This window comes from Mirounga angustirostris, unplaced genomic scaffold (genome assembly GCF_029215605.1).
Source record: "Mirounga angustirostris isolate CCGP_5_RB_7025 unplaced genomic scaffold, mMirAng1.0.hap1 SCAF_13, whole genome shotgun sequence".
NCBI classification, from domain to species: Eukaryota; Metazoa; Chordata; class Mammalia; order Carnivora; family Phocidae; genus Mirounga; species Mirounga angustirostris.
The window spans coordinates 13,427,016-13,443,065 of NW_026991721.1; the positions used below are offsets into that span (position 1 = coordinate 13,427,016).

Genomic DNA, 16,050 nt, shown 5'->3' on the forward strand with positions numbered 1-16,050 from the left:
GGCTCGATCCCATAACCCTGAGATCATGACCTGAGTGGAATCCAGAGTCGGACGCATAAGTGACTGAGCCACCCAGGTACCCTAAGCATTAAGTTTTTAAAGATTGATCCTTGAAATCTAATTATATTTGAGAAACTTTTGCTTTTGTCTGGAATACATGAGGTAAATATACTTAAATGACTTGTCACTTATGCTTTTAATTGTGCTACTATTTGGAAAATATATGTGATGAGGACAGAGAATGTTATTCCACTGTTAGGCATATATAAATAAATATTAGTTCCCTTCCTCTTTCTGTCTTCTCTTACTGAAGTCAGAATATGGGACACTCGAGAATATAGATTCCAAGAATTCTATTGAAAAGTTTCAGCTATGACTTGGAACTTCCTTAGCTCATTTTCTAAATCCCTGGTGCTTAAAATAACATGAAATTTGAAAAAAATATTTTGCTTTGTGCCAGATGTTCTCTATTTATATTTATTTAGTCTGAGTCTCTCCTTGTTTCTTAAGAAAATATGCTGAAAGACCCATTAAAATATTGAAAGAGGCAAAGAGTGGGTATTAAGGAGGGCACATATTGCATGGAGCACTTGGTGTTATATGCAAACAATGTATCACAGAACACTACCTCAAAAACTAATGATGTATTGTATTGTGACTAGCATAACATAATAAAAAAAGGCAAAGATTTAATTTTGGACAACATCGTACAATTTCAAAAGTACAAAGCTTTATGATAGAAGCTGAATTTAAAACTACAAACAACTAGAAATTATTGAGAGTTAAAGTAACAGGAAATAAACAGTCAAACTAACAGATTAAAATAAATTTCAGGATGGACTGAATTAATTGAGGAAAGCTCACTGCTAAAATATTGTTTCTCCCTTCTCTCTCTCTCTCACTCTCTCTCTCAGGTTACATTAAGGGGAACACTATCAAAAGTTTCTACATCGTTCCTTGAATGTTCAGAATATTTACGAGAAGATACTTTATAACTGAACTACCAGTTTCAAGTGGTGTGAAAGGGCATTATGTAAATCATGCATGAGTTTTCTCCATTTGGCAACATTCTACCCTAAAAGGATCTTGCCATAAACTAAAGAAAGACATTCAGCTCAGAAAGATACCCTCCCAATCCAAATCCCCTAAATTAATGTTTTTTATGCCTGAAGAATCAGGTACTCTAATTATTGATATATTTGATTGTTTCCATAAGCAATCAGGTGAATAGATTATGAATAAATATTATGATTTCCACTTTGTTCAGAAGAAAAAAACATGAAAGGTAAGGGATTACACACAGGTAAGTGGCATATCCATGATCAAGCATATGGATATGATCTCAAAATGGAGTATTCATTTCATAATATTTCTTTCTTTGCAGATTAATTCTTTCTAACCTGCGCTTTCTCCACTTTGCCTGAAATAATGCAGCAAAATAACAGTGTAACTGAGTTCATCCTATTAGGATTGACACAAGATCCTATGAAAAAGAAAATGATATTTGTAATCTTCTTCATTTTATATATGGGAACCATGATAGGGAATTTACTTATTATAGTGACCATCAAGTTCAGCCGGACACTTGGGAGCCCCATGTACTTTTTCCTATTTTATTTGTCTCTTGCTGATTCCTGCATTTCAACATCCACAGCCCCCAGACTAATTGTGGACTCACTCTCTGCAAAAAGAATCATAACTTATAATGAGTGCATGACTCAAGTCTTTGCACTACATTTCTTTGGCTGCATGGAGATCTATGTCCTCATCCTCATGGCTGCTGATCGCTATGTGCCCATCTGTAAGCCCCTACGTTACCCAACCATCATGAGGCAGCAGGTCTGCACAATCCTGATTGTTCTTGCATGGATAGGGTCTTTTATCCATTCTATAGCCCAGATTATCCTGGCTTTGAAGTTGCCCTTCTGTGGACCGAATTTGATTGATCATTACTGCTGTGATTTGCAGCCCTTGCTGGAACTTGCTTGCATGGACACATACATGATCAACCTACTGTTGGTGTCTAACAGTGGGGTCATTTGCTCAAGCAGTTTTGTGATTCTGATGATCTCATACATTGTCATCTTGCATTCCCTGCGAAACCACAGTGCAGAAGGGAGGAAAAAAGCTCTCTCTACTTGTACTTCTCACATCATTGTAGTAGTTTTATTCTTTGTTCCATGTATATTCATATATACATGCCCCCCAACCACTTTCCCCATGGACAAGATGGTGGCTGTATTTTATACTATTGGGACCCCTTTTCTCAACCCACTCATCTACACACTGAGAAATGCAGAAGTGAAAAATGCCATGAGAAAGCTATGGCATATAAAAATTACCACAGAAAGCAAAAGATGAATTGAGGGCTTTGGCTGATTCCTTAATCTGTACAGATATCAAATATGATAGTGTATATCCTGACTTGTACAAGACACTCTAACACCTGATTTCCTCATTTTTTTCTGTACTTCTGTCCTTAAACTAATAGCTTCCCTCATAATGCCAGCCTGGTTCTTACTTTTCCTGAGAGCTCAATTCTGACATTGCTGATTATGAAATACTACTTACATCTCAATCTACACTCTGGTTTGATAAGGAGAAAGGTATTTATACAATCACAACTGTTCAAAAAGTGAGCACCCATAAATAAAGATTAGCCTGTTCTCTATGACTTGTAATTCTCTATAGCACATTTTAAATAAGGTATCCTGTTTCCTCTTGAACACATTCAGAGCAAAGGAACTAAATTTGTGTGTCAAGAAATTCTTTTCATTTTATCATTAATCTTGAAAAACGTTCCATACTAGTGAACTAAAGGCCAAAAGGTTGCATATATAAAATATGTAATTTTTTTCTTAAATAATTGTTATGTTCCCTTTGACTATTAATATAACTGTGGCATTATGTATGGGATTTTTTTTTCTGGGCCATAAGGCACATCTTTTTTTTTTAATTAATTAATTTATTGTTTTAATTAATTTTATTTTGTTATGTTAGTCACCATACATTACATCATTAGTTTTTGATGTAGTGTTCCATGATTCATTGTTTGCGTATAACACCCAGTGCTCCATGCAATACATGCCCTCCTTAATACCCATCACTGGGCTAACCCATTCCCCCACACCCCTCCCCTCTAAAACCTTCAGTTTGCTTGTCAGAGTCCATCGTCTCTCATGGTTCATCTCCCCCTCCGATTTCTCCCCTTCATTCTTCCCTTCCTGCTATCTTTTTTTTTTTTTCACATATAATGTATTATTTGTTTCAGAGGTACAGGTCTATGATTCATCAGTATTACACAATTCACAGCGCTCACCATAGCACATATGGGATTTTTTAAATGTAGTATTACAAAGTACTCATGATATTCAACTAATTTGTGTGATTGGGATATAGGGGCTACAGCAAGAGACTTCTACAACTGTAAGAGGGAAAGAAGTAAAATATGCATGGTGTCAAGACTGAATAAGAATTTAAATGCACCGTAAGGATGCCTGGGTGGCTCAGTCCGGTTAAGCGTCAGACTTCGGCTCCACTCATGATCCCAGGGTTCTGGGATCGAATCCTGCATCAGGCTCCTTGCTCAGCTGGGGGCCTATTTCTCCCTCTGCCTGCTCTGCCTGCCACTTCCCCTGCTTGTGCTCTCTCTCTCTCTGACAAAAAATAAATAAAATTTTAAATAAATAAATACAAGGCAGATTCAACATATTTTCTGAGATTGAAGTACAGAAGGTTAGGACCTAGTTTGAAGGAAAAAATGTATATTATTTCATTTACAGTTGGGTTGTATCAATGGAATAAGAGAAACTATCAGAGGCATTCAGAAATACTCAGGATACTTGTGTCTAGTAATGGAGTTGGAGAGAAAGTACTTTTACAGCAGGAAGCCACTTTCTTTCTCCGTTTGTACTTTCCTAATAAAAGGGGAGTACCTATTCACAAGTTAGAATTGCCAGTAGAATTTTGATGCTGATAGTGAGCACAGATTTGCAGCCATGCCTTCAATATGTGTATGCCAGGGGTTATATCATGTAATTTTGAAATTCATTGATTTCAGAGAGTACAAAAATACTTATTCAAAGGAATACATGCCCCCCTAATGTTTATATCAGCATTACCTACAATAGCCAAACTGTGGAAATAGCCCAAGTGCCCATCGAATGATGAATGGATAAAGATGTGGGGGATATATCTATCTATCTATCATCTATCTATCCATCTAAAATGGACTATTACTCAGCCCTCAAAAGGAATGAGATCTTGTTATTTTCAATAACAAGGATGGAGCTAGAGAGTATTATTCTAACCAAAATTAGTAAGTCAGAGAAAGAAAACTACCATATGATTTCACTCATGTGGAATTTAAGAAACAAAACAAATGAGTATAGAGACAAAATTAGAGAGGGGGCAAACCAACAAACAGACTCTTAAATATAGAGAACAAACTAACGGTTACCAGGGGAGGTGGGTAGGAGGACAGGTTAATTAGGGGATGGCGATATAAGAGTACACTTGTGATGAGCACTGGCTGTGGTATGTAAGTGTTGAATAACTAAACCGTACACCTGGAGCTCCTATTACACTGTATGTTAACTAATGGGAATTTAAACAGAAACTTTAAAAAAAAATAAATTATTTCAGTGTATTCAAGTGTACCACATCCTTAGTAACTATGACAAGATTCCATTTCATTTTCAATGCTCTTCCCCATTATTTACCTGGAAAACCATTTCATACCAATAGTTTCCTCCTGTCAAAGACTATTTTCAACTAAATTCATTAAAATATCATGTTTTCCATGTTCTCACAACTTTTTGCTTTTGGGGATATTATGAAGCTAGTGAGGGCTCTAGTGTCCCAAAATTGACATGTTGATGTACAAAAATTATATATATATTGCAATTGTATAAATTGATTTTTTGACATACATATAATGTGAAAATTTCACCACAATATAACTAATTAACAAATCTGTCTTCTCTATGTAGTTACCACCCACTAGAATGTCTAGAATCAAAAAAGACAGGCAATAACAAGTTTTAGTGAGGAGGTGGAGAAATAGGAGTTCTCATAAATTGCTCGTGGTAATGTAGCATAGTGCAATGATTTTTTTTTTTTAGATTTTATTTATTTATTTGTCAAAGAGAGAGAGCACATGTAGGTGAAGGGGCAGGTAGAGGGAGAAGCAGGCTCCCCACCTAGCAAGTAGCTTGATGCAGGACTGATTCCCAGGACCCTGGGATCAGGACCTGAGCTGAAGGCAGATGCTCAACCTACTGAGTCACCCAGGCTTCCCTGGTAAAATGACCTTGAAAAACAATGTGGCAGCTCCTCAAAAGGTTAATCATATAATATCAATGACCTAGCAATTCTAATCTTAGGCTCTACCCAAGGGAATTTAAGTATATATTATCACAGACACTTTTTACACCAATGTTCATAGCATCATTATTCATAATAGCTAAAATGGGGGAACATCTACATGTCAATCAACTGATGAATGGGTAACTTATATATTCATAAAATGGAATTTTATTCATCAACATAAAGGAAAGAAATACTGATACTTGCCACAACATGGATGAAAATTATGTAAGAACATTATGCTAAATGAAAGCAACAATTTAGAAAAGATAACATACTGCATAATTCCTTTTGTATGAAATGTCTAGAAAAGATATTCTACAGTGAAAGGAAGTAGATTATGGGGTGCCTGAATGGGTCAGTTGGTTAAGAATACAACTCTTGATTTCTGATATGGTCATTATTTCAGGGTCATGGGATTGAGCCCCATGTCAGGCTCTGTGCTCAGCATAGAGTCTGCTTGGGATTACCTCTCCCTGTCTGCCCCTCCCCAACCTCCATCCCACACACACCCATTCCACCCCTCCTCCCCTGGCTCACTTGCACACTCTCACTCTCTCTCTCAAAAAAGAAAAAAAGAAAGTCGATTAGTATTTGCCTAGGATGTCTAGTGATGATGATGGAGAGGAATAAGTAACTGCGAGTGGGTAAGGAATTTCTTTTTAGGTGGCAAAATGTTTAAAATTAGACAGTCTTGATTGTTTCACAGTTTTCTATACTAAAAACCATTACATCATATACTTTAAATAAGTGAATTGTTTAGTATGTGGATTATAGCTCAATAAAGCTGTTAAAAACAGATAAATGTTAAATTTTGAGATTATTTGATTATTTGTACAGAATAAAAGGCCATGAAATAACTATATGTATTAAAAATTAGTGCATAACAGTGACTTTGGATCTCTATTATGATTAAAATACAACCTAATGTCCATATTAATAACACTATAAAACTTATTTGAAAATTACAAATAGTAGCTCGTGAAAGTTTTCATCACAAGGAGAAGTTATAACTATGTGTGGTGTGGATGCTAACTAGATTTATTGGGTGATCAATTTGAAATATATGCAAATTCAAATCATGAGGTTGTACACCTGAAACCACTAATAATGTTATATGCTAATTATCTCAGTAAAAAAAAAAAAAGTGGGGTCTATCTCTCCATGATTTTATCTGAGCTAAACTTGTGACACATCTTACTTGGAACCTTTAACAACATGAACAGAAGGTGCTAAAAGTGATCTTGTATAATCCCTAAAGGTTGGCTTGAGAGGCCTTAAGGCTTTTGTTTTTGTAAAACAACCACTGCCCTGAAACAGCCGTGGTGTGGTAGAGCCCAATCTACACTCCAGAAGAATGGGGAACAGGAATAAATAAATATTATTATCTATTTGTAAATTTCCTCCACCATACTTTTTCCTGTATGTCTTTGCACTTAAATCTTGACTACCAAGAGATGTTAGTTCTGAAGTTCTGACGTCCCTAAGAAGGTAAAAGCTGACAGATTTATTATCCTCAAAGACCAAGAAGCAGGACATGTGAAATAGTATTCAAGTTTCTACCAATGACTTTTTACATTTATTCCTGTTCACAAAAGGTCCTCAGTGCCAATCCCAATCAGAGGAGCTCAGAGAGTCTACTCTTGGTTCCTGGAAAGAGATCATTTCTTTCATTAGAACCTAGACTCTCCCCAGTTTCAGTAGGGGTGAGTCTGGTTTATACCATTTTATTTCATAGACATATGATCTCAGCACTGGCTGCCAACCACTGTAGTTTTATAGTTTTTGTAGTTTTCAACGTTGCTGTTGCAAGATGTTACAAGATAGGAATTTGACTAGAGCCTTCATTGATGAAAATTAATGACAACCCTTCTCACTTTCCAGATGGATAAATTAGTTTATTTCACAGTGGAAAACAATAAAAAAATGTGTCTCCCTCTGTCTTCCAATCAGTGGTCATACTTCTGTCCCTGGGAGGAGCAAAAACATTTTTAAACATGTTTTCTTGCACTGCTCAGTTTAATATGTAAAAATAGTTTTCAAGTTCCTCCATATGTTATCCCCTCTTTCATTTAAACATATCTAGGAGAAAAACATTTCTCACATATCAGTCTCTAGAATTTCACCATGTTTATAATAACTCAGTGGGAATGCCTCATTTTGTCAGTGTTTCAATATATCCAAATCTTTCATAGAAACCATTTTTGTTTTGAGGTGTAATGCAACTTCATCACTTTATTCAAATTTTCAAAATAGTCTTTATTTTACATTTTAGTATTAAAAAATCCACCAGCAAAGTGTACCACACTATGAAGAGAGACAGACAATGCTGAACTTTCATAATAGTCAATGGTAATGCCAAACATCACCTGTCCAGAAGATAAACTTTCCATCTCAGGAAAGACTGAGATAACATTTCTGTTTTATGCCTGAGGAAAAAGAGAGCTGCCTGAAGTATACCCTAGATCAGCTGAACCCCACCTTTTGCAAAGACACATGAGCAAAAATGAAATGCTTATTGTATAAGCTACAAATACTACAGTGGCTTGTTACACAACATTGTTGAGCTGACTGATCCAGGAACAGCATGGTCAAACTATAGACGTGGGGATTGAGGCATACTCTTGAGTTAATAAAACGTCCAATATGTTTAGTGTAAGGTGCCTTGAAAGGAGCAGTATAAAAGCCCGAGCAAGAGAGAACGGGCATGAGGGACAGCACCTAAGCTTGGTTATATACATAAAGGACAAATTCTATGTGCTCTTTTTTTTTTAATTCTTATGCTAATCCCCATACATTACATCATTAGTTTTATTTTTTTTTATACATCATTAGTTTTAGATGTAGTGTTCCATGATTCATTGTTTGTGCATAACACCCAGTGCTCCATGCAGAATGTGCCCTCCTCAATACCCATCACCAGGCTAACCCATCCTCCCACCCCCCTCCCCTCTAGAACCCTCAGTTTGTTTTTCAGAGCATAAAGGACAAATTCTAAATACCTAAGCATGCAGCCAACCTCCCTCTTCACTATTTCATCCATGGATAACCACAGGAAAAGAAAGACATATTTATTATTTTGGGGTAGGTTACTCTCCACCCCTCCTTTGTTGATAAATTATAAGAAGAATGTTAACAAAAGCTAAGAGCCAAGTTCAAACGGACTTCTGACAGGCCTGTCTTCTTAGGGGAAAAAACAAACAGCAAATTTGTTACATTAAGCAAATTTAATTCATGACCAGAGAATGTGGCCTATATATACATCAATAACAGGCTTGTTAAAAATAAACACCAGAATTAGGCACCAGCCCATGCAGCTATAGACATTGCTGTTCACCTTCACCTTTCTGAATTGGAGAATCCCACCAGGACATAACTGCTACCAGATCAACATCAAAACAAAATCCTGACTTAATGTGCTATTGTCTTTCTTACCTCCTTTTCAATATACTTCATTATTTTCCTTTCCTTCTAAGTTCCCTAATTTGCAGGCAGTACACATGTCAGGGTCTTTTGGGAAGAGGAAAACTATTGCTGAAAGCATCATCAACTATGGCTAATTACTACTCCTCACCTTAAAACCCAGATTCCTGCAGACCCATAAATATAGAGAACAAACCGATGGTTACCAGAGGGACGGTGGGGTGAGGGGGTTGGCAAAATGGGTGAAGGGGAGTGAAAGATACAGGCCTCAGTTATGGAATGAATATGTCATGAGAATAAAAGGCATAGCGTAGTGAATATAGTCTACAGTATTATAATAACAGTGCATGGGGACAGATGGTAGCTACACTTGTGGTGAGCACAGCAAAACACAGAGATATGTGGAATCACTCGGCTGTACACCTGAAACTAATGCAACATTGTGTATCGATTGACTATATTCCAAAACAGAAACAAAAACAGATTCCTGTTGCACAAAGGACAATAATACTTCAAGTAAATATAATTCAGTCTCTTCGTGGGGACTATGGTGAAGAGAATGGAGCACCAGAAAATAACAAGTACTTGCCTCTCATATTTGGTGACCCCATCCTCTGGGACTCAGGTCCTCATGTCATGCTAGTGGATGACCCTGGATGATATCAGAGGCCCATTCCAATTCACAAAGCTTAAGTATTCTTGTATAAACTAAGGAAACACCTCAATGCACCAAAGTTGTTCTTGGCCTATGCCCCAGTTTTCACCTGGTTACATTTGCTTCTCAGTCTAACCTTCCTTGTTTCTCACTAGAATAAGGGTGTGCCTGAGTAGAACTGAGACAGTTTTGCATAGCGTGAATGGTGGGAAAAAATGTCAAAATATACTGTTTGCAATAAGAGCAGTGAGGATTAACAAAATGCACCCCATGCATTTAGACGTACATCTATTCTGCTATGTGGTTACTTATTTTTTTTCTTTTATGATTTTATTTTTTTTATTTGTGAGAGAGAAAGAGAAAGAGAGAGCAAGAGCATGGAAAGGGTGAAGGAGAGAGAAAGAGGGACAAGCAGACTCCCACTGAGCAGGGAGTAGGTCACAGGCTCAATACCAGGACCCTGAGATCAGGACCTGAGCCAAAGTCAGATGCTTAATCCCTTAACTAACTGAGCCACCCAGGCACCCTAAGCTATGTGGTTTCTTAATATGTGACAAATGTTTTTCTCCTAGATATGTTTAAATGAAAGAGGGGATAACATATGGAGGAACTTGAAAACTATTTTTACACATTAAACTGAGCAGTGCAAGAAAACATGTTTAAAAATGTTTTTGCTCCTCCCAGAGACAGAAGTATGACCACTATTATTGTATTGTTGTCGATGTGTTTCTTTGCTTTTGTTATTAATTGCCTTATATAATTGGCTGCTCCCACGTGAGGGGCATAGATATTTACAATTGTTAGATCTTCTTGTTGGATAGATCCTTTAAGTAGGATATAATGTCCTTCCTCATCTCTTATTACAGTCTTTGGTTGAAAATCTAATTTGTCTGATATAAGGATTGCCACCCCAGCTTTCTTCTGGTGTCCATTAGCATGGTAAATGGTTTTCCACCCCCTCACTTTCAATCTGGGGGTGTCTTTGGGTCTAAAATGAGTCTCTTGCAGACAGCATATCGATGGGTCTTGTTTTTTAATCCAGTCTGATAGCCTGTGTCTTTTGATTGGGGCATTTAGCCCATTTACATTCAGGGTAACTATTGAAAGATAGGAATTTAGTGCCATTGTATTGCCTGTAAGGTGACTGTTACCGTATATTGTCTGTGTTCCTTTCTGGTCTATGTTGCTTTTAGGCTCTCTCTTTGCTTAGAGGACCCCTTTCAAGATTTCCTGTAGGGCTGGTTTTGTGTTTGCAAATTCCTTTAGTTTTTGTTTGTCCTGGAAGCTTTTTATCTCTCCTTCAATTTTCAATGACAGCCTAGCTGGATAGAGTATTCTTGGCTGCATATTTTTCTCATTTAGTGCTCTGAATATATCCTGCCAGTCCTTTCTGGCCTGCCAGGTCTCTGTGGATGGGTCTGTTGCCAATCTAATGTTTCTACCCTTGTAGGTTACAGATCTCTTGTCCCGAGCTGCTTTCAGAATTTTCTCTTTGTCTATGAGACTCGTAAGTTTTACTATTAGATGTCGGGGTGTTGACCTATTTTTATTGATTTTGAGAGGGGTTCTCTGTGCTTCCTGGATTTTGATGCCTGTTTTCTTCCCCAAATTAGGGAAGTTCTCTGCTATAATTTGCTCCATTATACCTTCTGCCCCTCTCTCTCTTTCTTCTTCTGGGATCCCAATTATTCTAATGTTGTTTCGTCTTATGGTATCGCTTATCTCTCGAATTCTGCTTTCGTGATCCAGTAGTTGTTTATCTCTCTTTTTCTCAGCTTCTTTATTTTCCATCATTTCATCTTCTATATTACTGATTCTCTCTTCTGCCTCATTTATTCTAGCAGTTAGCGCCCCCATTTTTTATTGCACCTCATTAATAGCCTTTTTGATTTCTACTTGGTTGGATTTTAGTTCTTTTACTTCTCCAGAAAGGGTTTCTCTAATAACTTCCATATTTTTTCAAGCCCAGCTAGTATCTTTAAAGTGATGATTCTGAACTCTAGATCTGACATCGTACTAATGTCCGTATTGAGTAGGTCCCTGGCAGTCAGTACTACCTCTTGTTCTTTTTGTTGAGGTGATTTTTCCGCCTTGTCATTTTGTGCAGAGGAGAATATATTAATGAGAGACCAAAATGCTAGCAGAGTAACAACGTCCCGAGCAAATATACTCTAAACAAATCAGAAAAGACCTGAAGCAGTGGGAAAAGAAAGAGAAAGAGAGAAAAAAGAAAAAGAAAAAAAAGAAAAAGATAAAGATAAAGATAAAAACAAAAACAAACAAAACAAAACAACAACAACAACAAAAAAAAAACAGAATGTGATCAAATATGATCGGGCTGGTATATAGATCAGTGCCACACACTAGATTTGGGGTGTATTTTGGTCTTTTAGAAGAAAGTGCCTCCCAAAATTTTAAAGAAAGAAAAACTTATATATGTACAAAAATAAGGGGTGATATGATGAAGGGATGGAATAGGACTGTAAAGATGGAAATTATAAAAAATTTTATGAAAGGAATTGATAAGAAGTTGTTTGAAAAAAGAAAGAAGAGGATTTAAAAAAAGAAAAAAGAAAAAAAAAAGGGAGAGGATGTGATCAGGCCGGGGAATAGAAAACATCATATACTAGAGATTTAGGGTATATTTTGATCTGTTAGAAGAAACTATCTCAAAATTTTAAAGAGAGAACAACTTATATATATAAGCCAAAAATACGGGTAACTACTATGAAGGAATAGAATATGACTCTAAAAATGAAAAATAAAAATGTTTTTTTTTTTTAAAAAAAGGGATTGATAAGATGTAGGTTGAAAAAGGGAAAAAGAAAAATTCAAAAAGAAAAAAAAAAGAAAAAAAGACAGTTAAAAAAAATTAACTTTGAAAGACTAAAGAATCATGGTAAAAAAGCCGTGAATTCTATGTGCAGTATGGCCCTAGCGCCGGAGTTCTGCCGTTCTCATTGATCGGTAAACTTGGTCTTGGCTGGCTGTTCTCGCTGATCTTCTGGGGGAGTGGACTTTTGCTGTGGTTTCCAAATGTCTCTGCCGGAGGTGGAATTGCCCCGCCCTTGCCCCCTCCCGGCTAAGTAATCTGCTTGGGTTTGCTCTCCGGGGCTTTTGTTCCCTGCAAGCTTTCCCTATGGCTTTGGAGGCTGAGAGTGAAAATGGTGGCTTCCCAATCTCCACCCCAGGAGGAGCCGAGAACTCGGGGCCCCGCTCCTCAGTGCGCCCCCAGAGAAAAGCAGTCAGTCGCTCCCGTCTCCCCGGTCTCCGGCCACACTCCGTGCTCACCCGGCCTGTGACTGAGCGTTTCTATCTCTGGCACCCGACCCTGGGTGGAGTCTCCAAACCCAGCAGATCCCTGCGGTGCACTCCCGCGTGGCTCCTCCCGGGGGAGGAAGGTGAGTCTCCCCGGATCTGCCACTTGTTGGGTCCCTGCTGGAGGAGCAGTGGCCCGACTGGGCCGCGGATCACGGTTTAGGGCAACCCCGAGCTGAGAGCCCGCGCCTGGGCTCCGTCTCTGCAGCCGGCTTCCCTGCTCCGTTACCTGGGAGCTCTGCCACACTCAGGCACCCCCTGTCTTTCTGTGACCCCACGGGTCCTGAGACCACACTGTCCCGGAGGGTTCCAACCCCCGCTTAGCCACCAGAGTGACGTCCCTCAGCGGAGCAGACTTCTAAAAGTTCCGATTTTGTGCTTCGCGGTTCTATCACTTGCCAGAAGCGGCCGACAGAGGCCCCTCCCCCGCCGTCTATCCTCCTGAATATCACCTCGGATTCACTTCTCCGCATGTCCTTCCTTCCAGAAAGTGGTCGCTTTTCTGATGAGAGAGTTGTTGCTCTTCTTTTCTTCGATCTCCTGTTGAGTTTGTAGGTGTTCAGAATGGTTTGATCCCTATCCAGCTGAATTCCTGAGAGGAGACGAAATCCAGGTCTCCTACTCCTCTGCCATCTTGTTCCGCCCCCCCCAAGTTTTGCAACTTTGATGACAGCGCACCACCTCTCTGTACTTGCTGTATTTGTTGACATTAGGATTCTGTGGATAGAACAAGATCCAACCAAGGGTTTGAGCTCCAGAGACTTCATTTCCCTTCAAACCTTGTGTCCCGGCACCACATTTTCCTCATGACATTCTTCATGTCTGTGTTTCTCAGCGTGTAGATGAGAGGGTTGAACATTGGGGCAATCATGGTGTAAAATAGGGCAAAAACTTTGTCGTTACTGACGGAATCAGCCATGGGGACATATGTGAAGATTAGGGGCAAGAAGAACATGAACACGACAGTGATGTGTGAGCCACAGGTGGAGAGGGCTTTGTGCCAGCCCTGGGCTGAGCGAGTCCTCAGGGTGGACAGGATGATGACGTAAGAAATTACCAAGGCAGCAAAGGTCAAAATGGACAGCACTCCGGTGGTGCTAATGATCACAATAACCAACAGGCTAATGTCCGTGCAGGCTAGCTTCATCAAAGGGAAAACATCACAGAAATAGTGGTCTATCTGATTGGGGCCACAGAAGGGAAGTTCAATAATAATCAGTACCTGCAGGATTGAATGGATAAATGCTCCGAGAATTGAGGCCATCACAAGGACATAGCACACCTGTCTTCTCATGATGACCATGTAGTGAAGGGGTCTGCAGATAGCTGCATAACGGTCATAGGCCATGGCCACCAAGATGAAGATCTCAGTGGCACCAAAAAAGTGGGCATAAAACATCTGGGCTATGCAGCTATTGTAGGAGATGGTCTTCCGCTGAGTCAGTAGGTCTGTGATCAGTTTGGGGGCCACTGTGGAAGTGAAGCAGACATCCATGAAAGACAGGTAGCTCAGGAAAAAGTACATGGGCTGTTCACGGAGGCGGCTGCCCCTGATGGTGAGAAGAATGAACAGGTTTCCTGAAAGAATCGCAATGTAGCAAAATGAGAACACCACAAAGCAGGCAACCTTTTCATCCTCATCACTGAAAAGTCCCAGGAGGATAAATTCTGTGATGTTTTCATGTCCCATTGTTTCTGTGGATTTGATCATGTAAAGGAGAAAGTTAACTGGAAACACTCAACTTTTAAAATTATTGATTGATTTTAAAAGTCATTTATTGAGGGGCCCCTGGGTGGCTCTGTTGGTTAAGTGACTGCCTTCAGCTCAGGTCATGATCCTGGAGTAGCGGGTTCGACTCCCACATTGGACTCCCTGCTCATCAGGGAGTCTGCTCCTCCATCTGACCCTTCCCCCCGCTCATGATCTCTCTCTCTCTCTCTCTCATTCTCTCTCTCTCAAATAAATAAATAAATAAATAAAATCTTTAAAAGTCATTCATTTAGAGTCCATAGTCTTTCATGGTTCATCTCCCCCTCCGATTCCCCCCAATCATTTTTCCCTTCCTACTATCTTTTTTTTTTTTTAACATATAATGTGTTATTTGTTTCAGAGGTACAGGTCTGTGATTCATCAGTCTTACACTATTCACAGTACTCACCATAGCACATACCCTCCACAATGTCTATCACCCAGCCACTCCATTCCTCCCTTATTTTATTTTATTTTTTTATTTTATTTTATTTTATTTTATCCTATGTTAATCACCATACATTACATCATTAGTTTTTGATGTAGTGTTCCATGATTCATTGTTTCATTGTGCTCCTTGAAATACGTGAGCTCCTTAATACCCATCACCACACTAAACCATCCCCCCACCCCCTCCCCTCTAAAACCATTTTTTTCCCAGAGTCCTTAGTCTCTAATGGTTCATCTCCCCCTCTGATTTCCCCCTCCCTTCATTTTTCCTTTCCTTCTCCTAATGTCTTCCATGCTATTCCTTATGTTGCACAAATAAGTGAAACCATATGATAATTGACCAATGGCATTTTTCGAGGTGCTGAAACACACAAATCTAAAATTTGTATGGAACCAAAAAAGACCCCAAATCACCAAGGAAATGTTGAAAAAGAAAACAAAGCTGGGGGCATCACGTTGCCTGATTTCAAGCTATATTACAAAGCCGTGATCACAAAGACAGTATGGTACTGGCACAAAAACAGACACATAGATCAATGGAACAGAATAGAGAGAACAGATATGGACCCTCAACTCGATGGTCAACTAATCTTCGACAAATCAGGAAAGAATATCCAATGGAAAAAAGACAGTCTTTTCAATAAATGGTGCTGGGAAAATTGGACCTATATACATAAGAATGACACTCAACCGTTCTCTTACACCATACACACAGATAAACTCTAAATGGATGAAAGACCTCAATGTGAGACAGTAATCCATCAAAATCCTAGAGGAGAACATAGGCAGTAACCTCTTTGACATCGGCCACAGCAAATTTCTTTCAGAACAGTTCTCCAAAGGCAAGGGAAACAAAAGTGAAATGTACTTTGTGACTTCATCAAGATAAAAAGCTTCTGCACAACAAAGGAAACAGTCAACAAAATAAAAAGGTAACCAATAGAATGGGAGAAGATATTTGCAAATGACACTACAGATAAAGGGCTTGTATCCAAGATCTATAAAGAACTTACCAAACTTTACACACTGATAAAATATGACAGTCTATTTTGAGGGGTTATAACAGCAACTTAACAATGCCTTTTAC

General features: G+C 38.8%; 2 protein-coding genes across 2 annotated transcripts; one reads left to right on the forward strand and one right to left on the reverse strand.

Moving 5' to 3' along the window:
• The first annotated feature begins 1,428 nt into the window (after nt 1-1,428).
• On the forward strand, nt 1,429-2,361 carry LOC123841491 (olfactory receptor 4C11). Its single transcript, XM_045871076.2, has one exon. It carries the CDS (start codon nt 1,429-1,431, stop codon nt 2,359-2,361), a length of 933 nt encoding a protein of 310 aa, XP_045727032.2.
• An 11,165-nt stretch (nt 2,362-13,526) lies between these two features.
• LOC123842101 (olfactory receptor 4P4-like) lies at nt 13,527-14,453 on the reverse strand. The gene has a single exon (XM_045871521.1). The coding sequence runs from the start codon at nt 14,451-14,453 to the stop codon at nt 13,527-13,529; it is 927 nt and encodes a 308-aa protein (XP_045727477.1).
• Between the last annotated feature and the right edge of the window lie 1,597 nt (nt 14,454-16,050).

Excerpts from the sequence above, each read along its gene's own strand:
- LOC123841491 (XM_045871076.2), top strand. The coding sequence starts at position 1,429 with ATGCAGCAAAATAACAGTGTAACTGAGTTCATCCTATTAGGATTGACA.
- LOC123842101 (XM_045871521.1), bottom strand. The coding sequence starts at position 14,453 with ATGGGACATGAAAACATCACAGAATTTATCCTCCTGGGACTTTTCAGT.